General features: G+C 37.5%; 2 protein-coding genes across 2 annotated transcripts; both read right to left on the bottom strand.

Moving 5' to 3' along the window:
• Positions 1-575: 575 nt before the first annotated feature.
• On the bottom strand, positions 576-11600 carry unc119.1 (unc-119 homolog 1). The gene is made up of 5 exons (XM_007247136.4): positions 11288-11600; positions 10128-10241; positions 8737-8845; positions 7747-7919; positions 576-6203 (listed from the first exon to the last, which is right to left on the bottom strand). Exons 1-5 carry the CDS (start codon positions 11499-11501, stop codon positions 6091-6093), a joined length of 723 nt encoding a protein of 240 aa, XP_007247198.2. The 5' UTR covers positions 11502-11600; the 3' UTR covers positions 576-6090.
• A 942-nt stretch (positions 11601-12542) lies between these two features.
• On the bottom strand, positions 12543-24441 carry mlec (malectin). Its single transcript, XM_007247137.4, has 5 exons — positions 23633-24441; positions 20022-20200; positions 19336-19512; positions 18021-18078; positions 12543-16877 (listed from the first exon to the last, which is right to left on the bottom strand). Exons 1-5 carry the CDS (start codon positions 23832-23834, stop codon positions 16636-16638), a joined length of 858 nt encoding a protein of 285 aa, XP_007247199.3. The 5' UTR covers positions 23835-24441; the 3' UTR covers positions 12543-16635.
• Between the last annotated feature and the right edge of the window lie 2042 nt (positions 24442-26483).

Here is a 26483-nt window from a genome sequence, read left to right on the forward strand (position 1 = left end):
AAATGGTCTTAAAATTACAATAATATCATTTATCGCAATTATTTCTGGGACAATATATTGCCCACACAAAAAATAGTTGCGACAGGCCTAGTACTCAGCAATATTCTCTAATAATGAATTACATGCTTAATGTTAACATTAAATATAAACTTTTTTCTATGCTTTTTTGCTCAAATGTCCCTTGACGTCCACCTAAATGACCATCAGTGTTTTTTGGATATGACATAAAAAGCATTATTGTGAAACACCCAAAAATGGAAACTGTGCTGCCCCCTGCTGGATGGAAAACCCAATCACAAGATCTAAATTTCACTCTTATGTTGTAATTTTGCTGTAAGGATAACGGACAAATTTACTTAAAAGGTCAAAAGTATCTGCTGCTTACATACTGTTGCCAGATACTACATGATAGGTCTTGTGGCATCCCTGCTTCAAAATTATATTTTTCCATTTACTACTGCATCATCACATGTACTGGACACTCCATACACTTTGATAATGCTGTGAAATAAGAATAGGAGGAAGAGTACATTAGTTATAAAAAAAACAAAGAGAAAACTCAGAAGACAAAAAAGCAGCTTGTAATGAAATGTGTTTTATTTTATTTATTTATTCCCTTTTTTTAAGAAATAACCAGAATTCACACAAAAGTCAATCCAACTGACAGCTGAAGTTCTAATGTGAACTTCGCTAATACAATTTTGATAAAACTATGAATAAAGAAGAATATGGGCATAACTTCATTCCAACAGTACAAAGAAGGTAAGACAATGTTTGTCATCTTGCACAGGCAGGGTTTAGTGTTTTTTTTCTTTTATATAGTTATAACTTTTTAAGTGTTCTCAGTTTTTTTGCCACACCATAAAACTCATGACTTATATTTTATCTTTCTTTTTTTTAATATAACAGTCATGACTTTTGTTTTTTTCATGAGATAACATTTTTTTCAAGTAAAAGTTATGACTTCTTTTTTTTTATATTTTTCCCCAAAATATAAAAGTTTTTTTTGTATTCCTATGAGATAAACATAAAATTTAAAACATATATACAAATCACAATTTTCAATTTTCACATGTTGAGGTTTTTAGGACAAGACTTTTTTAAAATATAAAAGTCTGTGTCTCCTTTTTCAGGATAAACATCTTTTTTTTCTCTCTCAAATATAAATGTTTTAAATTTTATTTTCTTTTTAAGATGTGAAGCACCTCAAAGACAAAATATTTTTCAAATGTAAAAATCATGACTTTTCTTCACATATAGAACAGTGAATGTATTTTAAAAATTGGTACAAACATTAAAGACATTTTCATACACTGCAACATGTATTTGCATTTTTCCTCCATGTGGGCATACAATCAGCTGACAGATTGGGCGTGTCTGGTAAACACTAAACTGGTCAATATTGGGATTGAGTCGGGATCTGCTTTTCCACAAGAATTCATAACTTCAGTAACCTGTAACGGAAACGCCACATCTGCGAGCCCTTGTCATCGTACACTGCGTTCATGATCTGATCTGCTGGGAGTTTGTGAGTAATAGCTCCTGGGGTTGGTAAGGATTTAGATATTTAAAGTCCTGATACAGGAATCATCACCAACAACAAAGTAAGACAAAACAACAAAACAAAAACCAACAAAGATTGAGAAAATGTAAGGCAGAAAAAAAAAATATGTTCTTCAGCATATATAAAAAAAAAAACACTCATTTTCCAGTTTATTTATAAGAAACAGGCAACACTAACAAACCGCATTTCTATGTAAATAGAGTGACAAACAACTTGGTTGTGGGCTGCCATCCTAGAAACCAAGCTATTAAAGTGAGTAACCAATGAGAGGAGCTGAGAGGGTCCCTGAAAAAGATGAAATCTTACTTAGTTAAGTGACAAAATGACTATTTTAATGTAAAGATGGGTCTGTTTTTAGAGCTCATCTTGTGCATGAAGTGTAGTGAGCAGGTAACTGATATAAACAAGATTTAGCTGAAATTTGGCAAACCAGTTAAAAATATATGATAATAAAATACCCAAAGTCCCCCTATCCGGACAGGATTAGTTTCTAATGGGGTCCTGGGGTAACTTTCTCTTTTAGGGGTTGGTCCTCTGTGATTTTATTCCCATCCAGACCGACCATGTCTGTGTTTTTCTCAGACGTCCTTTGAGAAAATTACATGCTGATTTAACTACAGTTTTTCGCTGAACTGGCGATTTTAGTCCTGTCCAGATCCACATCTCTGAGTTTTGCCAGTTTTGAGTTTTTAATAAAATAGCTATTTGTCCACTGCTAAGCACCGTAAATTTACATTGAGCATGCGTTTCCACAGAGATCCACATAAACACAACAGTGAGTGGAAATGGAGGAGCTACTGAACATGATATTATGTGACTGAGCAAGCCAAAAAAAAAAAAAAACTCACTGGTCCTCCTGTTTTTTCAATTGCAGTCCGGATGCAAGAGTTTTATCACTGAGCAGAAGTGTGAAATTTTTCTTGTCCCCTAAGAACCGAATCCCGTCCAGCCAGCACTACTCCTAGGATTACTGTTAAGATTATTATGATTGTTATTTGACAGCTACAAATTCGGCCTGAGTTTCTCTGTATATTACCTTTGCTGCAGGGTTGTGGTATTTAGAACAGGTATCATGATGACACTGATATTTGCAATCATGTAAAAATAACATTCACAGAGTGAGAGAGTGCCAAAACAATTACAATCCTGCAAAGGATTAACCCTTTCAGACATGAATGATGTTTCAGATAAATATATGAATGCTGTTGTCTGTCTGTAATGCACACAAAATAAGACACTACTTTCCTAATATAAAATCTATATTAAAACAAATCCAAATAACTAAACATGATAACAAAATGTTCAAAATCACAAAAAATGAGCTTGTCTCATTTGTTTTGTAGTGCCAACATGCCCTAATGTCTGATTTGTTTGTGTTTTTTTTTTTTTTTTGTCCAGTGCAGTGGGCGGGGTTAAACTACTGTTTCATTGGCTGATTTATGATCTATTCTGATGGACAACAGAATTTGAAAAAGGTAACTAAATGATGTCCACTGTAATTGATACAGGGTCTGAAAGGGTTAATGAGGGTTTTATCATATTTTCTCCTAAAATTTGTTCATAAAACCGTAATTTGACCTAATTTGACGTAGTTTCCAGTATTTTGGTCTTTCTCCGTTCAAAGAAATGGGAGGCTGGTCTCATATAACTAGAGATAACTAACTGACAGCTTTGCATTGATGAACAGAGTGAACAGACTTTCCTTAGAGTTTGTTGTTAACTGATGGGTTTAGAAAGTAAATAAAAAGGCTTGAGTTCTGCTGTGGTTATCACCCCTACTGTAAAGAATTCTAAGTCAGTAAGTTCCTCTGTGTTGAAGCATAATCCACTCTTCATGTGTTCATTTCAAACATTGAACTATATAGAGAAATGTGGAAAAAAATGTTGGAAGTCCACTTTGAAACCAGGTCACACTATTGAGTCAATACCGTGTTAAAAATATGCAAAATTTTGTCCATCACGTACGACAGCCCTACAGCAAAGAATGACCGACTGGACACCCTGTTTGTTTTAAGGACACTTCAGAAACAACAGAGAACAGATTCAGTTTTCAAAAAGCACTGTTCAAATAAAATATAAGAAGAGTGAACGAAAGAAAAAAAAAAAAAAACGTTCAAAGCAATGCTCACCCTACCATCTCTTAAAAATCTGTGAACTACGATTCACCCCTGATTTCATTCGATTAAAATTTTAGTGTCATGTAGAACAACGGAAAAGGTCTCTCACTAAAACACACACAAAAAAAGGAATAAAAATAGCATGCATTTACACCTGTATCTTAAGGGATTGCTTCAGTCAAAAAGCTATTTCTGCTGACAAAACATTAAAAATAAGCAGCCGCCAGCTAACATGACACAAAAAAAAATAATGCTAAGTGGTTGCTTAGTTCCATTTAACGTTAGCAACATTAGCCAAAACGTAGGCCATTCTTTTAAAGAGTAAATAGATAACAGTCAAAAGACAACTACAGCTCAGAATAACAAACCGGGGAAAAGCACTGCTAGTGAAATTAGCTCGCTAAAACAGTTTACATGCGCCTCTGTTTTAAAATGAATCATTTTGACAATAACAGTGGCCATTGCAGCTCACCACACTGCAGAAATTGACCGTCAAGTAAAATCCTCTTTATCAAGTTTAAATAACTTTATATTATTTCTCATTATGAGATAGTTTAGATATGCATGTGAATTTAGCAATATGGTCTTCTAATCAAACTTGATTAAATCGACTTAAGATGTATAGAAAGAGTAAGAAATACTAGAGGAACTGACTAGATTTAAGGTGGATAGCACCTGCTAAGGTACCATGCTAAGATACCCTGTGCATGACGCTAGTCTGTTTTAGCTTTTGTAAACTGGGCATAATGTGGATGTTCTGAGCAGCTAAACTTCTGCATTAGACACTAAATCAGCACAAGTGAGGGAAAAAACACAGAAAATAAAAAAACCGACAGATGTCTTTGACATTAAGGGCACTCACAAACGTCAAACACAGATGGAGCCCAAGCTCCCTGAGATAAGTACTCAGAGAGAGGTTGGAAAATACCAGAAAAACTCCTAAAAACCAGCACTAAACGTCTGCAAACATTTACACAACAGCACTGAGAGGATAAAATGGAAAAAAAAAAATCTCTGATCTGCTTTTGGTAAAACTTCAAAAATCTTCAAATTAGCATGCTAGCACTATGCAAAATTTTATACCTAGCAAGCTAGCTAGCATTTTGAAACCTAGGATAGCTGTTAGCTTGCACTAGAAAAATACTGCTACTTAGCTAAAGGGTGCAGAGGTGCGTATTTTGGCAAATTATGTTTTAAGAAACCCTTTTTCCTGAGGCTTTAAAAGATTTCACCCCAGTCCATAAGCACTCTCTCTGTAGTGTTAAGTCTATTTAAACAAACTGTAATTTATACACATGTTCCTGGCCTTAAAGAACACTTCTCAAAATTCACTGACATATAATGCAAATGACTGGTCAGGTGCTTTATTTGACTAAGAAAACCCTGAAATATACCTTCGAAAATGCAATCTAAGCCCAGCTCTTATCTCTACAGTCTCCATGCCTGGAGAATGCAGTCTGATGGCCTGGTTTTCTTAGCATTAGCCATGTGAAATTGGAGCAGTGTGAGGTGTGGAAATCTGCTGTGTAGACACAGCCTTTTATTTTCACACGGTTAATGATAAACGCCAAGAAACTAAACTTAGTTCCTTTACTTTTTGACTTCTTGATATGTAATATTTAGTGCATAAATCGATTAAACTCTGTTGATATTTGTCTTCTAAAAACTTATCACATATCAGATTATTAACACCATTCATTAGCTCTGAATAGGTGTCTTAAAACAAGGTTAAACATTAAAAATATGCAGAGTGAGAAGTAAATATAAGAAAGATGACATTATACCAAAACACACACCTGTGCTCAAGTCTAGAGCAAGAACAAATCTATCAGTCAGCTCAATTCTGTTTAGACCGTTTCCATACTACTTGACCTCTCCAGACTCCACCCACTTATGTTCTTCCGTAGTTATTGATGCTTCACATAAGTGAGTGGGGCTTAGAGAAGGCACGCTAAACCAAGCAGATCTGATCAGAGAAAAGAAAACATTGATGCTAATTTGAGCTGTTCATTCTCTACTGCCCATATGAAAAGTAACAGAAGTTCATGACTCCACAGCTAAAGCCAAACGTAATGTAGGATGGAAGGAGATGACCTGCTAGAAAAGTTGTTTCTAATGTGGGTCCCACACAGTGGTGGGTGTGAGGTATAAATAATTCCTCAATATGAGCAAAGTGTATGGAGCAGGAGGAGGCGAGTGGTTCCGGTCTTCGGCAGTGAAGGCAGTGAGTGGAATAAAAAGGTTGGGATACGCTGTCCAGTTACTGAGCAGGAGTGTGTGAGAGAAAGATGGACATGTTTATAGTGAAGGGGTGGTCCTATTGTTATACCGTACACACACACACATACACACACACACACTCGTTCGCTCATACACATTCACAAGTACGCTCTGAACTCTTCAGTAGCATCATTGGCCTCCATTGTAAGCGTAATCTGCTTTGTTGTGCATGATGAGTTTGTTATCCACAAAGTAGAAGCTGTCTGACCTCGTCTCATATGGGTGCTCCACCATCTGACGAACTGCAGAGAGAAGCAGAATAATGTCCAGTGTTAGGATGGGCCAGTTTACCACATTAGGTTAAAAATCTACTGTTTTTGTTGTTTCCTTCATTATAAAATGCAATTAAAGATTTCAATGACAACTGAGGACCTTTAGAGCCAGTTTAAAGTAGGCTTAAAGTGTTCTCTGGTAAAAGCAACGTTTCTGCATATAAACATTCGTTATCTGGATAAAAGGGTCTTCACACTGGTGGGGAAAAATATGTAGAGAGATTTCTTAATTCTGCCGTCATTTTAGGCATCCAAACCTTTCTTTGAGTTTTATGTCCATAAGATATTACTGGAAAATCTGTATTTGTACACAGCAGACTACAAATGGGCAACAAAGCTTGTGTGTGTGCTTGTGCTGTCCTCAGTGTAACCTGAAGCCTGAAATCTGATCCAAGCGTGGTCAGACCAATGGTCAGGCAAAGGTCAGCTCAATATTTTACTTCTGTCGATTTTTTCTGAGTTGAGATGTTTTCACAAATCCTGGAGGAGAACAAAAGGGCTGGAGGCTCCTATGGTTTAACCCATTCTGTAGTGCAAGTTTGGTCAGCAGGTCAGTAGGCAGATAAAAGCACTGGAAAATGTGTAATTGCAGAGGAGACGCTCGTAAAAAGCTCTTAAAATGAAAACGGCTCCACAAAATGAGTGTAGAAAATTAGAAATATATAAATAAATCACTGAGTAAGTCAGTAAATGCACTACTGACAATTCTTAAATTTCCTCGTTAATAAATGCTGCCACTGCTATATTTTTTTGTGGCCGTGTGTGTATGTATAAAAAGGTTTTGTTCTACATTAGATGATCCAGAAACTTTTAGAAGTAGAAATATTTTCTGGATAAAACATATGTGGTTTGGAACAGGTGTGAAGTTTGTCATGGTAAAATACAGCATACATAGCATTTTAAAATGTGGTTGATTCTAAAAAGCAATGAAACTCAGAGCACCAGCTTTGAGTGAGCTTCACAGTGCAGTTCTAAGGCGAATTTACATACAGAGTAGAAATACAAATCAAAGAAAAAACACAATCTTATATAAACTTTATCACTTTGGATGCTATTTCTTTAGCTTTCCAACTGTTGCAGCTGTACTTTTAAAGTTTATAAATGTAATGTGCATTGTTTGCTGTTTTGTATGGTTAGTAGTGTTTGCAAACACTGCTATACTGTGTACTCTTGAAAGGGATATCTTGTTAGCACAACAGGCGTCTTACAGGTGCGTGCGAGTTCCTGAACAAGGGTGAGCAGTTGAATAAGGAACTGTAGCATCCTGTGGCTGAAGAGGCTCATGCAGAGCTGCTTTAATCCTTAACTCACAAACGTGATGTTATTATGAGTTAATGCCCATCACCCAACACATATTTTAGCTAAAAATGTCTGATACAGATGATTTTTTTTTTTATCATTTCTGCTGACCAGGGCTGTCAGAGAGGAATCCATATTAGATCTGGAGCACCTCACATGAACATGACACTAAGCCTGACACATATCATTAGGCTGAGATCGAAGGTGGACTTACTGAGGTCTTCTGGGAGCTGTGGGAACTCATAGATGTGCTCACAGGTGTTGCGGCTGTTTGGGATGCAGAAACCAAAATCAAAGTCGAAGTTCTTCAGAAGGCGGTCCTTAAAGTAGTGTCTTTCAATCATCCGGAAATTGTTCACAGGCCGATCGCCTACAGTAAACTCGACACTGAAAAAGAGAAAAAAAGAGAATGAGAGAGAATTTGGGGCTTTTTTATTTGTATTTGTCTTTGTGTTCTGTTTTAAAATGTCTATTTTATTTAACTTGTCAAATGTTATTGGATTCTTTTTTCTTTCTGTATTTATTTGTTTCTCAAAACTCCCACTCATTTTATTTGCTATAATAATTAAATGTATTATTTATTATACTGAAGAACCCTTGTTTACATCAGATCTGAAGGCCCTACTTGTGGACAACTCATGACTTATTCATCAGCGAGAGGAATTTGGCTAATAACGCCGGCTGAGCAATAGAGCAGTTAGCATAACACAGTGCCTTTGTTTGAAAGTGTGTGTGTGTAAACAGAGAGCAGTCACCATCCATCAGTGGTGACCTATGCAGGACAGTGACAACACTGACTAAATCACACAATCACACATGCCTGTGAGGAAACTATGATTTCCCCCTAAATGAACTCCAGAACAGCATTCCAATTCTCACCTGACAGAGGAACAATAGAGGAAAAACTACAGGTGTACAGCTGGACAATGCACTGAATGTGTTTTCAAGGTGTGATAAATGTATTAAATGAGTGATGAATTTCACAGTGTGATCAATGGTAGGCTAATTAACACAGTGCGATGAATGCAAGACAATATAATATAAAAAAACAGTATGATCAATATTAGACTGATATTAGTGTGATGAATAACAGTGTGATGAACATGGAGAGGTTGTAAACACAGTCAGGTAAATGTTTGACTTTTCAACAAAGTCTGATAAATGGTAGTCTATTCTGCTTTTGTTTTGGTGTGTGCACACATACGTTGCTCCAACTGTGCGCAGTTTTAGAAATGCTGGAGTGAACTGATATCGAACAAAACGTCCAGCGCTTGTGTCCACATCTACATTTTCCTCATCTTCCTCGTCCAAATCTGACAAAGAGAGAGAGAGAAAGTGGACATGTTAACAAACTACCAACACTTTTAAAGAGCAGATCTACTCTCAAGATCAGTGGGCCGCTGTCTTCTCAGCACATCTGAAAAACATCTAAAATATAAAGATGTCTATAAAGATCATGAAGAGGTGGTTCATAATGAAAAGGAACAGCTTAGTACATGGCCAATCAGAGGCAACCAACAGGAACCTCAACATTCCAATTGTAATGGTGGGGAAATCCTCTCCATTTCATCATTAGCAGAGGTGGAGTTAACAGAGTAGCAGAACCAAATTGTCAACCTCTATGGGGAGCACTACCCGGCAATGAAAGAGTGCAATTTATCAACAGTTTTATTAAACTAATCACTCGTTGAAAACAAAATACTTGAAGCATACATAGGCATGTATGTAAGATACTTAAGTAGAAATGGTTATAGACAAATGAATACATACGTTTACTAATGATTTATGTTAAATAATATATCAGAAATGTGCTTTATATGAGAAGATCTCAGAACACCTACTTATGAGGTGAATTTTGTGTAAGGTGAATAACTGTTGGCTGATACTGATATTAAACACTCCTGAAGAGCATATCTGTAGATACATAAACATTTTTAAAGTGTAGATATTCTGACTAAATTCACGTAAATTAGCATTAAAGAGAAAACTTTGATTAGATTTGGACAATCATATATTTATTGTATGCTGGCAAAGGGACTAAGCGATGTTGGCCGCAATGCCACAATTGGCAAACACTGACAAAAAAAAAATCTCAAGAGACACCTTTCATTTTACTGTTAGCATACAGGTGGCTAAAAGCTAAAATGTAAGGCAAAGAACTGACAACACTTGTCTAGTTTCACTGTAAGTAAATGTGTCGCCACTGACATCGGAGAATATATTCATGTGTAATTGGATATCGGCATCGGACCAGAATTCCCACAGTTCCTCTGTATTGGTATTCTAAATGCAGTACAAATTTATACAGTCAGTTAATTATGTTATGCTTGAAATGTATCTAAGTTTAAAGTATTGATTCTATCTTAATTTTAAATCGATCCTACTTCTAGCTACTTTTTAGGATTTTAAAATTTATTCTAAGGATCCCTGTAAAGACACAAGCTTGCTTGTATTTTGTTTTGCTAATATAGTGATGAATTCTAAACATCAGCCCAGTCTAGCAACTATCAACCGGGACCATCATTACTCAAGTACCATCAACAAGTCTTCCAACTTTAAAGGTGGACTACAATGTAAAGACAGGCAGTGACCCACCACAGTGTGGAGGCTTGGCGATCTCGAACAGCACTGTGCTTGTCTCCAAGTCTCTGATTTTGAAGCGTGTGAAATCAATGTTGTACACATTGTCCTCGGGCTTACACAGATAATCTGTGAACAAAAAAGAGAAAATTAACAAAACATAAAACACGAACATATCGGAGACAATGTAATGCAACTGGGCATTACAACACTGATAATACATGAAGTCCCTAGTCTTAGTTTTTTTTTAATCATATTAAATTTTACATATACATGCTTGACTAAATTTAACATTATTGTTTTATTCTATAAACTACGGACAACATTCCTCCCAAATTCCAAGTAAATATACTGTAATTTATAGCATTTATTTGAAAATTGAAATAGCTCAAATAACAAAATAGATGCAGAGCTTTTAGACCTCAAATAATAAAAAAAAACAAGTTCATGTTCATTAAGTTTTAAGTTTAGAAATCAATATTTGGTGGAACAGCTTTCATGCATCTTGACATGTTTTCCTCCACCAGTGTTGCACACTGCTTTTGGATAATTGTATGTCACTTCTGGTGCAAAAATTCAAGCAGTTCAGCTTGGTTTGATGGCTTGTGACCATCCCTCTTCATCTTGATTATATTCCAGAGGTTTTCAATATGGTAAAATAAAAATAAAAACATATTTGTTAAGCGGTCTCTTATTTTATCCCTGGGCTGTATATAGTTATGGTCTAAATTAAAAGGCAAAAAAAGTCTGTAATAGTAAGACTGTATCGAACTTTACACAATTGAAACTGAGTTTGAATTTTTTTTAAACAGAAAATGTGTATAAGATGAATGTTTTTATAAGATAAAATAAATGATTTCTAAAATAAACTGTATTAATAATTGTAATAGCTATAAGTAATCTAGCTAGGTAATGTAATACCCATACAACACTTCTTATTCGTATTTTCCGTTCCACCTTAAATAGTGCAGCAGTTTCATTCAGACACATACATGCACCTCAATGGAACTGCTGCACTATTTAAGGTGGAACGGAAAATTCAAAGAAGATGCCAACTTCAACCTCATATACAGCATCACCATTACTAGACTCGGTTCTAAATATGTTCTAAACCAGATACCCAAATAAAGGGGCGTAAACCGGTGTGTTTTAACCCGTCTTTTCCCCGTTCTCACCCCGAGTGACTGCCCGAAGCCCCAGCACTTCCTCCGGTGTGATGGCTCTCCCCAGACCGCGCAGCTCCTCCTCGGTAGCGGGCCGCCGGTCCGCCTGACTCCGTCGGGGTTTGAGCCGCTTCAACGCGCCTCCACCCGGCTTCCTATCACCGGAGGAGTCCGGCCCGGTAACAGCGGAGGCCGCTGGTTCGTGTCGCGATCTTGGAGCGCTCATGATCCGGTCTGGGTTTGTGTTTTCCTTTGCAGCGCCTAGCTCCGTCTGTCCGTCTTTTAAGCGTGATGTTCGACTCTTCAACGAGTCGACACACTTGATTCAGTTTATTTTCAGTAATACATCCGATTTAACGAATTAAACTTTTTTCTAGCATTAAAAATGTTTTGTTTTTTTATTTAATCTCATAAAAAAAATATTTAAAAAGTCCCAATCAAATTGAGAAAATTGAATCAGATACACTGAACTTTTAATTTATTTTGAGGCAATGGTATAAAATACTTTCTTGTTTTTTGCATGTTTAGATATATTTAATCATATTACATAATTAGCATATAACAAACATAATTATAATTACATATACGATACGCGTATAACCGTGTATAGTCCATAGGGATAAGCGAAATATTTAATGAAACATATTTAGAACTTTCTAATCCCTGAATCACACGTTCGTCCCTTGAACCGGGCAGTTATAAAGAATCGGTTCTCTAGACTGAATCGCTCCCCCTCAGTACTCGAGAGTCACTCGTTTTAAGATGGCGTCGCGCGTCACTATGGAGAAGCCACGCCGAGAGCGAGCGGCGCATATGATTGGCTGGAGAGCTTCCGAAGTTGCCATGGAGACCTTACTCTCTGTGTTTACTTCCTTAATCACGATCTTTCTCACTTTTAAAAGTTACTCTGACATTTTATATAATCCATCATCTAATATAACAGTTTTTAAGATACATCTTTATTAATTTATACTAAGAAGAAAATTACGTTACTATTACTTCATTTTTACATGAAGATTTAAAAATATTTAGATATGTTTTTTGAAAATCACTATAAAGTAATATGCACGATATTATTTGCGGAAAAAAAGGTTCACTGGTGGGTTCAGATAGTAAGTCAAATGGATACATTTATCCATGTCCTTGTCAGTGACCAGTTAAATCTATTCTGTTTCACTATACATATTTTTGACTAGGATGATCACTGTTCCAGAGAGTGATCCCTTTAAGGTAATAAAAGCACAAAAGGATTGAACATGAAAGCCAGTTTAGATAAAATAGCACATTTATTAAAAAGGAAACAGCATTTTGCAGCTCCTGCTTCAAATTCATCTCCCTAAAGACTGCAGAGTGTAGCCCCTCACCAGTTCCCAAATTCATCAGTTGTATAAGGGAAGAGGGGAGGAGAGGGACAGGGGGTCCAGCAGAGGAGTGTTCAAAAGTCTCCATTACCTTTAGCTCTGTACACCCAGACATCTGTGCAGCACAGGATAAAAAAAATGACATGCACGATCATACATTTGTACCAGTATGAAGGCAGTCTTTGGCTGTGTTGAAGGATGTGTGTATTTGGTAAGAAAGAGATAACGGTGTGCAGTTTCAGCTGTTTAGGAGACAAACAGTGGATAAAAACAGAAAACAGGCATGCAAAATGATCAGAAAAAGAAAAAACACAAGAAAAACAGCGTTTCAGCATAAAAATGATAAAGCACATGTGGATGCAATTCAAAATCAAGGCAACGAGGGATCAAATCATAAAATGAAAAAGATGGGGATAAATGCTTAAACAAAACAGCAGGCAGTGCAAAATAATTCACCAATAAAACCATTATAAAAAGTAAATAAATCAAAGATCCTGAGGAAAGAGCGACTATTTTACCCACCCAAACAAAAAATAAAAAACTCAATATCAATCCATTTCCATTTGCTTAAATTATAAAATATTTCCAAAAAGAAAAGGTCCCATAACTAGCATCAACAATTCTTTCTAGCCATCAGTCAGTGTGTGGAAGCCAGACTGTAAATCCAATCAATGGTCAATCAAACTCCCAACATCAGCACATCCAGCAGCTAGGCCACTCCTCAGAGCCACTACAAAAAAAAAATAATAATAATACCCAGACACCCCATAACAACAATAACAATGACAAAATAATAACAGCAACAATATTATTCCAAATATTCAGAGACAACGTAGCCAAATGGAACACAACAATTTGCGTGAACCAAAGTACCTTATATACACACGTACTGTGTAACAAAAGAAAAAGACATGACTTTGGCGCCGATTATCATTAAAATGTTCGCAAATAAATGACAAAATGTGCTTCTTTCAGATCACTTCATGACCTTCTAGCATTGAATCATAAACAAGGCCTAAATAAAGGCATGGATTAAATGCTATCCATTCAATCCTGGACAGGGCAGAACTTTGTGTTTGGTAGAAGAGGGTTTAAAGAGGTGTTTTGGCAACAAATCAAATTTGCACAAGTTTTAACCTCTTCAGTTGATCCTACAAACTGTGTAAACAGTTTTGGCTGATGTAGCCCTTATAGACAGATCATTATCAACCATTCCTTGAGCTCACCAGCGCTCACGGCCGTCTGGGATTTCAGATATTTCATGATTCAGAGACTAAAAAAAAAGACACAGGCAAGCAGAATAATACAATCAGGGTCAAGCGAAGGTTTGGCCACTGGGACAAAAACACGGTACAGCTATAAATGAGTACCGATAGCTAACAGAGCTAATGGTTTTAGCAGAAAGAGTGCTAAAATATCACACTCTTCACACAAATAACACATAAACCAGAAGAAAATACATGAAGCAAACACGCTAGCTGAGTGGAAACAGATCTGGGAACGAGATGTGGTGGTGGTGGTGCCCGAGTCGCAGAGAAAGAGAGTCAGAGATGAATAAAATTAATGCACTATACATGCTTTCACTGCTGAGCAAAGGAGAAAAATAAGAGGAATAGTTCTAGTTATCTAATTTATAAATTTCTTCCCTTGTCCCAAGCACAGCAGCTAAGATTAACTAAGCATGTTTGGTGTCTGAGGTTCACTGGAGCTATGCGAGGCTAATGTAGGATAGCTAACAATTAATGAAAGTGGGCATTAGCAATTAGCATGGTGCTAACTGCGCATCTAAATCTTTTTGTGGAGGTGTTAAGTAATTTCCAACAGATTTGCTTACATTGTTTCTGACCCTGTTGGATATACCCTGCTGTTATTTGGAACATATGATAAAATGTCTGTACATTTAGACAGCTTGCAACTGAATGCAGTTTGAGGTGTGTAATTACTTAAGCAAGCACAATGCTTACTGATGCTAATTTCAGTACAACTAATGAAAGCCTTCATTATTTGTTAGCAACATTAGCCAAAAAAAAACCATCAAACACCAAACATGTCCTGTGTTATAGACTGTAAAAAAAATAGGAAAAAAACTAGATTGTTTGCTTAAAATGTTCTTGAAAAAGAGGTAACAGGAAAAAAGCGGCAAAGATCTGTCTCAACATTGAGCTAGCATAATAATTTCCCGTTTCACAGAAAAGAGTGCTAGCTGGAAAAACTCTAAATAGCTAACTGTAACGTTGGGACATTTCTTCCTCACAGCACCTCACGCTCAATATTTTCGCTTTTTGAGACGCTTTTTGAGGGGTTATTACTGATGTAAAAGAAATGATAATAATAGTAATAATAATAATAAACTAATTAAAAATAAAATCTTTGGTGATGCCTGAAAAAAAGGCCTGGAGGGTCGTGTCAGGAAGAAAAAGGCAATGGCGGTGACTCTGCAGGTCTGGGGGAGGGTAAAAACAAACATACATCAAAGAAAATAAAAGAGAAAAGAACACAGACAGTGAAATAATAGGCGCCCTGATCAGCGCTGTGTTCACTTTCATCTTACAATTAGCGATCAGCTGCTTGTAATGGTAATTAGCCCACAGCTAATAGCATTGATTACGCAGGCACTATGACCAAACGCCCTCCTTTCTAATGACCGCATGGTGTTACTCAGCAGGAGACATCACCAAAGCCTGCTATTATTTACTAACAAACCAATCCAGAGGAACTAAACCATATAACGTGTTAATAAAAAGAATGAAATATTGAGCTGCCAAATGTCCTGATAATTCTCGCTGAACTGATGGACCCAAAGGCTAAATGTTTTTTTTTTTTTAATAGGGCACAACTGTTTGTGCTAAATGCTAAAATACTTGTGATCTTAAACTGCAGAAACAGTCCTGTCTAGAATGGACTTTGTACAGATTCCTAATTACCATATTCTGACTGAAATAAGATAAACCTCTATCAGTGCATCTGATAAAAAGCCACTGAAAAATCTGAATAATCAGGATAAGTCTCCAAAAATACTTTCAATTGGTTACAACAGGGTTATACTAACAATAATGGAAGCAAGCTAATTGAGCTAACTGAGCTAACTGTATGGACTTAAATAAGGAAGAGTGACACATCAGCAAATGGAAAAAAGAAAGAAATATGATAAACACTTCAATCACATTTCCCTTCCTAACCCATTCAACTCTGCTGATACCAGTGAACAGATGTCATTAATTGTTGCAGTTTACTTGTCATTAAAACAACAATAAGATCAGGGCAGCCAATCACAGGCAGCACTCTTAAGTTGTGCCCTGTAATTTCCTGTCAGACTAGACAAACCTGTTTTGCAAAGTGGTCAGTCCTGTCTTGGTTGTGCACGCATGCGTGCAAATGTGTGTGTAAGTATATGCATGTGTTGCCAAAAAAAAAGAAAAAAAAAAAGAGGCTCAAACATGTATTAAAACAATGCGCAAACACAAACACCCAAATAAATAAACCAGCTCACTTAAAGGAATAGTTCAACCAAGCACACTAACCGCTAATGTGCCCTATACATGACTAGTGGAAGCCAGTATCCAGCAGACAGCAAAATGCTAACTGCTAAACCGTTCACTGTTAGTGTGACACAGTTACCTGTCACGTGTGCGGTCAAAGAGCTACCACTAGCACAAGGAGAACACCGCTGACATTGCCAATAAAATCCCCCGATTCTTCTTGTTATTTCCTGAAATAATTGGTGATTATGTTACATTGTTATTGCACCCTTTGCCGGGACCTTGCAATGTAGCATTAGCACTGTTATCATGCTAGAATGAACTATTCCTTTTACCCCTGCTGTTTAACCCATTGGCAAACGAGAGGAATATGCAAATCCTGACCACCACACTCTATTATTTCTCCATGTGTGTCTCTCTCCGTCTCTGTCTGTATTGTTTTTTGTGTCCATGTCCCTCCGTGTTGCTCTGCCCTCCCCACCCCTCCGCAGCCCGCTGTCCGTCCCCCCTCGCTCGATCCTCACAGACGGCAAAGGCAGAACAGTGTCGGGATGAAAACCCCAAACGCCACCAGGATGGGGAACATCAGGCTGCTGTTGTCGGCGGCATATGGATTCGGTGTTCGTGGACCAGAGCGGACAGGGTTCTTCGGACTGGACGAGGTGCTCTTCTTCACTCCATCATCTCCAACCTCCACCTCCTCCTCTTCCTCGTCCTCTTCTCTCTTCTCAAGCCCGGGGTGTGGCTGCAGCTTCGGCACATCTGAGAAACAAAATGACAGAAAAGTGAGTGTTTGAAATTATATTGATTATAGTGATATTGTCCTTTATGACAGTCCTGGTATACACAACACATCTAAAGAGCAAGGAATGTGATCATAACTGTTGGTGTCTGGGCAGAATTGTCCATGTTTGCATACAAGCATCTCTGGCAGAAATTACACTCATGTTTAACGTAGGAGGCCCCACACACATATCCTGTAGATCAGTGCTGCATTCCTTTGGACAAAATACTAGTCCCAAGACAATTGGCATGGAAGTGTGTATAGAGTAAAGACTCTACTTGCTGTTATTATATTACTATCATCATCATCATCATCATCATCATCGTCATCATCGTCATCATCATGATTAGAAGAAAAATGGTAGGGAAAGTTTGTTTGTAGAAGAGATAATTTAATAAGTTAATATGCAGTTCCCCCTGATGAGTGCATTGTGAAGTCATCAAAAAAAACTGACAGCGACAGACATTTTTTTTTGAGTACTGGTTAAAAAAGAAAAAGAATTGATGATCTTGATTAACTTAAATGATGAACTGATTAATGATTTTTCATAAAAACAGGAGAAAAAAGGATCAACTGAATTCAGGCAACACTATAGCAAAACATGTTTAAAGGAGAAGCTTTAAAAATGTTTTTTTCCCTTATTCTACAGTCTAGTGTTCTTCATTCCTGGTCCTGACACCCTGCTTTCCACCACATTTTAGAGGGTTGCCTGCTTTAACCTCATTCAATAAAAAAAACAATGGAATACTGTAAATGTTGTAAATTTTTTATTTGTTTAAGGCAATAATTTTTTTTTTTAATCTATGTTTGTGATAGCATTAGAGATGCATGATGACATTGGAATTATATCACTTTTTGTTTTAATATAATCACTGGCATTTGACCTAAATTTGACCAATATTTTTCATACTGGTTAAAAGGTTAAAATGTAAACACACAGACTGCTGCTCTGAAAGAGCCTGTTAATGTGCTGATTAGTTTAATCAGGTGTGCTGGGAGACGACAAAGCCATAAATTAATAGTGCAGGGGGTCGCCAGGACAGTTAGTGAAAACCCCTGCTACAGAGTCACTCATTCAAAGATAACATACTAGAACAACAATGTATAATAATCACACTCACCCTCTGGTTTGCCTTTCATTACGTACAGTGCACACACCTTGGGGTTGTCATAGTAACCCTATGTGGATACAAGACGAAGAGGTTAAGAATTATATCTGAAAAATCAATAAATGCATGAACAGGAGAATGTAAATGCACACAGAGGTGGAGGTCCAAAATGAGTTGCAGATTTTATCATCATTACATATCTGTGCTATGTGTCATTACCGTTGAGCTGTACTCATAACACCTGTGTGGGTTTATATAACAAAAATTATCATGATTATTTGATAAACAACTATTTTTCAACCTGTCTTTATCCAAAACAATTGCACACTGTGCCTTTAAGACCAACCCAATCTTCTTACCCCAAATGTGTCATATGTTACTAAATATGTTGCATTTTAGCACTGGAGCTAGGAGGCTAATATCTGAACACATGGACAAAAGCACATCACACAGATAGCTCTGAGTCTGTGCTACTTCCATGGTCTGTACTATACTCCATGTTAATACTAATGGCTGTGTATAAAAGCATGAATCCCAGGGTTCCACTCCCTCATGTTTGATAAAAGACAATAAGGCAAATAATGTCTACTATGTTGTCAAATTTGACAACAAAATTTGCACACAGACCAAAGGCAGAGCCAAACTTGCATACTCTTTTGGTAGACCCACCCCTTCTCACAGACCATGCATCTCAGACCACCTTCACTGAGTTTACTGTGCAGCCTAAAGGACCATACACAAAGCATATTTTTCCCAGGGTACACAGGTTGTCCAGTAAATGTAATGTTTCCACAGTAAAAGTGCAGTTTTTTTTATTTTATTACAAATCAAATTAAATCTCCATAAACTTACAGAAAATGAGCTTAGCTCTGTTTATGTTTTTTGCAACTGAGAAACATTGAAGTCAAAATAAGAGAATGATTAACTACAACTCAGCTGTTCCAATCACGGCTGTCAATCACTTAATTTCCTAAATTTAATCCCACTTTCTCAGGATGTAGCAAAGATGTATGGAGCTTTATATCATACTGCAGCCAGCCAGCAAAGGTGCTAAACCTGTGGTGGCTTTACTTTTAAGAGACATTGTGCTGTCCATGCTTATTTACAGCCATTGGTTTATACAAACCATTATCTCAGAAACGACATGATCAATCTTTTAAATAATACTAAACAATTTCACACAGTTTGAGGAAAATACGTGATATAGACTACTTGGTGGAGTATTTTTTAAAGCATTTTTTTTAACAAAATATCAGCAACACGTAGTAATAATAATAATGACAACAATAAAATATAATACATTAGGCCTTTCTTAGGGGTGTCCCACCTTAATAAACTCAATGACAAGTTTTCCATTGAAAGTGGACACTTCTCCTTGAACACTCAGCTTCCCCCTCTTTATGGAGAACGGCACAATCTCATCATGAGCTGTACTGTGACCAACACGGTCGAAAATATCCAAATCCTTTACTACAACGTGACCATTCAAACGAACATCAAACACCTGAGAGCGTGAGAGAGAGGAAGAGAGAGCAAAAAGTGTGTAAAAAAAGATGTGATTAAACATTGTGATGAAAAGTCGTTCAAACAAAATTAGGTTTTGTTTGCTTCCTGGTAAATTATCAGTAAAATGCATGCTCCGTAATAAAACATACATAGTTTAATTGTAAGGGAAAATCAGAGTTATGCGAAGACACTCTATATGTTAAACAAGTATATTCAACTAGAAATTAAACAATTTTTGGTTAAAAAAAAAAGCTTCTGTGAGAAACACATTGCTGAATTTATTATAAAAAATATGTCATTCATGTAAATTTTTCCATTTCTTTTTTAAATAACAGATCAGAAGGTCATATATTCTATAACTGTTAACAGCAATTTGCCAAGAGTCAAATCAAAAGGCTTTTATTATGAATTATTTAATGGGTCAGGCTTTAGAAGGTTAGCTAAACACTGTACTCATCATTTCAGCACTGCAGGTTTTAATTCATTATACGCAGCTAAAATCTTCACCTTCTGCTGGGACTGGGCGAAGTAAACCTCAGCGAACTTCAGCACCAGAATGTAGTCTCCCTCGTCTCGGATCGGCACGTCATACCCAAACGTGTCTTCGTTGTAGCGTTCCGTCTGGTACAGGACCTGATCCTCGGGACTGGAGCGCAGGATCGGCAGTCGCATGCCGTAGTCTGAAGCTAAAATTTAAAAACAAGTAGACATAAGTGTTATTTTACACGTGGGTGAGGCAGAAATTTCAGCATCAACGATAAAGGGTCCTTGTAAAAAATCTCTGCTCTCTTTTTTGTAAGTGTTACCCCAAAAAACAGCTTGGAAATGCCCAAATCTGTATTGGGTGTAAGGTGATCTGCTGCATGTCTTGATCTGTCGGTGTATACTCTTACGTACGTACATACATGCGACTCTGACAGGAATAATATTCACCTTCAATTTAAGAGACCCACATATGCATATCACGCATGTCAGTGCAGCGTTTTTGAGAGGTTACAAAAAAAAAAAACCCACACAAATTGAAATATAGTCTGCAATAAGTCTGGCAATTACTTTGTTTTAAATTAAAACAAACTAAACTGTTAATATTAATGTATTGCATCATCAGTATTCCATCTGTATATAGTAAATATTGTACAAAATTAATAATGATTATTCATAATTTTATAGCAAATAATAAAGTATGAGCCATGATTAACTGCAGTGCATTACCAAAGGTTCAAAAAGTTCCAAAGTCACTGTAACATAATGGAAACAAGCTTATCAAATCAAATTGTTTACAATGGTAGTTGATAAAAAGATTGCAGTGTCTCTAAAACAGAGGTGAAGAACCTGGGGCCAGAGTCCAGCCGAGTTGAGGGATTTCTCAGATCTAACACATTCCCTAAATGTTATCATTAACAGATGAGCTGGAGCAAGAACTTGACTCTCTAGGATAGGAATTCCACCACTGCTCTAAAAGTTCCCTCACAAAAAAGGTTTTAAATATGTCTGATTGCCATAGTTTTGTGGATGAAATGCAGACTGTTTAATATTGCATGCTAGGACTGCACAATATTGGAAAAAAAGTGAAACAACAGAAGTATGTTGTTATATGCAATATTATTAAATGTCATCTGTGTATTGAAGACTGCATTAAAACAATTGATAATGTGTAGATATAAAGAGCCTTTGAAATATGTTTCATGGAAAATGAAAACAACTTGTTTCAGGCAAGTTGTGCATGGTTTAATTCCATATAAAACTAAGTATTCAGTGATTGTTTAGATATTAAAAAATACTATATTTTTGTTGTTGTTGTGTCCAATGCCTGTTGTCATTCACAACTCTATATTAAATTAAAATCATATCGTAGATCGTCTTAATCACAGTGAATTACAGAGAAAATGTTTCAGATTTGGTTGGGCTCTCCTTTAAGACAGCATGTGTCAAAGCATGAGGCATAGGAAGTGAGAGTCATCAAACCTAAAGTTACTTCCTGACAAGTTCAGCGGCTTACACTTGCTCCACACTGCCTTCTACCAGCAACATGCGCCAATCACAACTGCCTGCCTTTAAGGGCCTCAAGCAGCTGGCAGATTTTACAGCATTTAGACAATAGTGCACATTTAGTAGATGTAGACAGTATAATTTTAAATATATACACTTTTCTATTGCACACATTCAAGGATGTGGCAATGTATATGAACATGTGTGGTTAAAGAAATGTGTTGGTAATTTTGCAGTTTATATAACTGAACATAGAGAGTATAAAGGAGAAGTTTATATAAAAAAATCTAAGTATCATGATTGATTCCTGACCCCAGATTCAGCCAATCAGTCAAGACATGTTTGGTATCTGAGGTGTGCTCTTTTGATTTACAATAAAAGAGATGGTTGGGTAATGTTTCTAACATATACTGGACTTCTAAAATATTTATTTATTTACAAAACAAGATTACTTTTTTCTGACTGGCTGACTAATTCATACTGTAGTAAAACTATGAAACACTGCTTGTAACTTCAGCATGTAAGGATAGAGCTAAAATAATGTAGCCTATAAAGGCAGATATATGTATAAAAAAAAAATATATATATATATATATATATATATATATATATATATATATATATATATATATATATATATATATTACAGAGACAGCGATTTCTTAGCAATGTACATCTGGACTGAGAACAGTAAGCTATGAATCTTTGCTAATGTAGTATGTACACACTATACTAAGAACAGTGGCCACAGTTGTCTGTAATTTGGACCCTTTAATCATTGTAATATAATATTTGGCCAGCTCTAACTTTAGGAAAAAGATGGAAAAGACGGTATATACTGTATGTGCCGCTGTGGCTGCTATGTGAAGGTCATACGCTAACCAAACGTCGGTTAGGTTTAACCAAATTAAGAGCATTTATAACTCTACATCCTGATCCTGGAGTACCACCACTATGCATATTCTATTATTTCCCTGCTTCAACTCAACAAAGAGTCACAGACATTCCTATTGTAATAGTCTTCATTTTATAGCTTAGGTTATCCAGGTTACTGGGCAGGATTTCTCAGCTTGCAATATAAAGAAAGCCAAGAGTCTGTCTAATAGGAGAAAAGGCAACATTAATATTAGATGAGGCTTTATTTGCGCTCAAGTTACCCAGTTTATTTACTACGTCACCAGTTTATTTTATTATTGCTGTATTGTGGATATGGTCATATCTTATTAAAGAACAGAGACCAAGATATTTCATTTGTAAATATTGTGATATAATTATTCTTAACATATGACCTCTCACATTTTCAAAAAGCAAGACCACTGCATTAGCTATATAACTTAAACCTATGAATTTAAGCCTTTTAAGACTTTAAGCTTAATTATTTCCAACTTCGTCTTAACTGTTAAGAAATAATGAGGGCAATGTAACTAAAACACAGCTTTATAAATGAGCAAGATAACTTAAACCTAAAAGACAGCCTTTTGAGCTAGACAGCAGGTATGTGATATTGCTCATTTGAGCTTGATTATCATATACATTTATGAATCATGGGTAAGGGAAGTATTTCACAACATGCAGGACTTGTCAGTTAGCTAGAGTAAAGTCTGTTTATTAGGTAGATATTTGACATTTCTTTTTTGTGTTCTGTTTTAGTTGTTTGAGAAACTCTGGAGGTTTTACTTCACAAATTGCTATATTTTTAGTTAACTGGGTAACTTCAGCCTGTGGTCTGGCTAGCTACCTTTTCTAACACAACACGTGGAATATTCTTATTGACTGTCACGTTTAACCTAAATTATCCCACTTGCTGAACCAAGGGGGGGAAATGTATATAAGTCTTCTGCTACTGGACAGATGTGACTATAGGTTAGCTTCAGTTAAAACACAAGCTTTAAGAAAACAGCTTTGTGAAACACTCCCCACATCACCAGGATTTGGACACACTTCTTAAAGCCAGCACAGAAAAACATGCTTGCACTCACTCAGGCTAATAATAGAGTGCACATACAGCCTCTCACAAACACACACCTCATGGGGACAGCATGCTGATGATGATAGCTGGTAGTCTGCTAGCTGCTAGCCATTCATTCACTCCCCCCTCCAAAGCCCCGAAACACACCGATCACACTCACCTTTGCCCACCTTCCCCTCCAGCGGGTCTTTCCTGAATTGAATGCCGTGTGTGTCCGTGTGAGCCTCCCCTCCAGCATTCACCGCCCAGATAACCCGCTCGGCCAGGCTGCCTTCCCCGGCCTCAGAGCGACATAGTCCGGCTAGCAGCGCCAGCACGGCCGCTACCATCCGGACGGCCCATTGAGCCGTGACCCGTCTCATTTCCACTCTCACACACACACACACGTACGTACAGGAGGAGATGGGGGTTTGCTCTACGTAGCTTTCACACTCTCACACACACACACACACACACACACACACACACACACACACTCTCTCTCACTCTCAGCTTTCACAGCTCTCTCACTCTCCCTCACACGCACATGCTCTGCCTGACAGCCAGTCCCCACATCAGCGGCTAAAGCCAGGCTCCGTACAGGAGGCGAGGGGAGGCTCTGGCCGGGGTCGCGGGGCTGTGCACCCACCCAGGCGGCTGTCTCTCTCGGCCTGCTCCGGGGTGAACCAGCCACTCACACTTCCTCCTGCTCGGTCATCAGAGCCAGCTGGAGCCGAGATGCTGCACAGATATAGCTTAGCTAACCTGCACTCCGTGTGGAGCGGTCGGACCCGGTACCCGAGCTGAGAGGCGCAGGGGCTGCGGGGCGGGGAGAGAGCCGGTCAGCGCGGTTGTGCTGCGGCGTGCCGCGGGGGTGAGAGGTCTGCTGCTGCGGGCTCTGCTGGGTCTGCGCTGCCGCTACCGCTGCGCTCCATTCACTCACACTCAGCGCTCCGGACAGCTTACACAGGGCACATCCGAGCATGCTGGGCCGAGGGCGGGGCGACGAAGCGAACTCCAGCCAATCCAGTCGATCTTTCGCGAGCGGAGAGCAACGGTGTGCGCGCCTATTGGAAGAGTCAAAGCTTTCCGTTGTGAGCCCCGACCAATCAGAACGAGGCACCGATGAAGAAGACGCGAATCCAGTGTGTCAGCTTTCTTCACTTCTCTCTCTTTTTCACACACACACACACACACACACACACACACACACACACACACACACACACCTTTTTACTGTAATAAACCGCTAATATATTATTGAAATTATTTAAATATTATTTTTATTAGAATAGCACAATTCATACATTACAAATGCATCTCAGAGTGGGAACACAATTTGGGGTACACAATATTTGTTTATCTTTGTTTACTGTAAATGTACCTGTTGTCACATACATTAAGTTATACTAATATAAAACCAGCAATAATAATAATTAAAGAAGCCCACTACTTCTAATTCTACTACTATTACTGTTGTTATTAATAATTATTATTATTTTAGCATGATATAAATATGTTTAAAAAAAATATTTTATTACTTTAGTTTGTATTATAATTATCCTTATAGTTGGCATCACTACATCATATTTTTTACTGTAGCGATTAATTGTTTTGTGTGCATTATTATTAGTAGTATTTGTATAATTATTATTATTACATAACACATTATTACATATAATCAACAATAATATGTTACACAGTGGTTTGTGGATGTGATTCATATAAAGTATTCAGTAAACATGGTATTCAGTTCAGTAATTTAAAAAGAAATGCATGACCTTATATCACACTGGTATCATCACACACACACAGACACACACACACATTGCAGTAGTGCTGCTTCACTGTGAATTCACTTATTCATATGTGGTGAATGTGGTTTTTCCTGCTTGTCAGAAGCTCAACAAGCTCTGCTTAAAGCCTGCTGTGATCCACCCAACCCAAACCTGGCCCAGCTCAGGAGACACATCAGACCTCTAGATTCAAGGGGGGCTGAATGTGCAGGGGTGGGTTGAGGGGGGGCAGTTTAGATATCTGCTGACCTCACTCATCCAGTTTAACAGGAAAAGTTTTTTAAAGGGAAATCCACACCTTTTCAGCATCATTCAGAGTGGGAATTTGCTGTGAAATTGTGCTTCATTGTAGAGAAACCTACCAATTTAATTGTTAATTTAATCCAGCATTAGTCTCAGTTTGTGTAAACATTTTTTGCACAACAACTTGCATGTATCTATTTGTAAACAGTGTGTGGTGTTATCGTGTAAGTAAGGTTGAACACTGGCCAGAGTGCGCATGGCAAGGAGACACAAATTATAGTGTTGGAACGAGGTCTGATAGTGGGTTTCAGATGGATGGCACATCCTGTTTCCATAGTTGTGCAAGCATTTAACATTCCTTGATTCACAGTTTCAGTACCAGGAATACGCCATAGAAGACAGTGCCACACACAGTGGACAGTGCAGTGAGTAGAGATGAATGTCACCAGCAGTGTCTGGCTAGAATTAGCTATGTGAACAGATAAGTGTCTCTGGCACTCTGGTGGAGATCACATCCACATTCAATAAAAGGGGAGTTTTTGGGACCTCATGACTAGTCTTGTGTCACATGACATTTAGGATGTCTCTCTATAACAATAGGTTTCTGGTGCTACATAAAACCATTTACCAATAAAAAAAATTCAATCTATAGAACAACTTAACCAGACTGGTTATATACAAAACTATACCCAAGTTTGACTTTTCTTTGTTGACATTATTTGCATACTTTGTTTATTTGGTGCGTTTATTGTAAGCACAGTAAAATACTTCTCATCACATATCCCAACTTAGAAGGCCAGGGCCAGAGTGCAGGGCCAGGTATGCTATACTATTGAGAAAAATCATCCAATATTACATATTTGAGAGTGCAGAACAAGTATAGGACAGCCTCTTCTCTGGGAGTTGGTGGGTTTCCTCACATTAACTGCTCGCTTCAGGTCCTTCCACAACATTTCAATTGGGTTAAGGTCAAAGCAAAACAGACCCAAACCA

Source organism: Astyanax mexicanus, chromosome 12 (genome assembly GCF_023375975.1).
Source record: "Astyanax mexicanus isolate ESR-SI-001 chromosome 12, AstMex3_surface, whole genome shotgun sequence".
In the NCBI taxonomy this organism is placed as follows: Eukaryota; Metazoa; Chordata; class Actinopteri; order Characiformes; family Acestrorhamphidae; genus Astyanax; species Astyanax mexicanus.

What these genes read in the sequence shown, in the direction of transcription:
- mlec (XM_007247137.4), bottom strand. Translation starts at nt 23,834, where the DNA reads ATGAGACGGGTCACGGCTCAATGGGCCGTCCGGATGGTAGCGGCCGTG. An exon ending in TCGCCCAGTCCCAGCAGAAG is followed by an intron (nt 19,513 to 20,021) that starts GTGAAGATTTTA and finishes TCACGCTCTCAG; the next exon opens with GTGTTTGATGTTCGTTTGAA. An exon ending in AATGAAAGGCAAACCAGAGG is followed by an intron (nt 16,878 to 18,020) that starts GTGAGTGTGATT and finishes TTTGTTTCTCAG; the next exon opens with ATGTGCCGAAGCTGCAGCCA.
- unc119.1 (XM_007247136.4), bottom strand. Translation starts at nt 11,501, where the DNA reads ATGAGCGCTCCAAGATCGCGACACGAACCAGCGGCCTCCGCTGTTACC. An exon ending in CGCCAAGCCTCCACACTGTG is followed by an intron (nt 8,846 to 10,127) that starts GTGGGTCACTGC and finishes TCTCTTTGTCAG; the next exon opens with ATTTGGACGAGGAAGATGAG. An exon ending in CTGCGCACAGTTGGAGCAAC is followed by an intron (nt 7,920 to 8,736) that starts GTATGTGTGCAC and finishes TCTCTTTTTCAG; the next exon opens with TGTCGAGTTTACTGTAGGCG.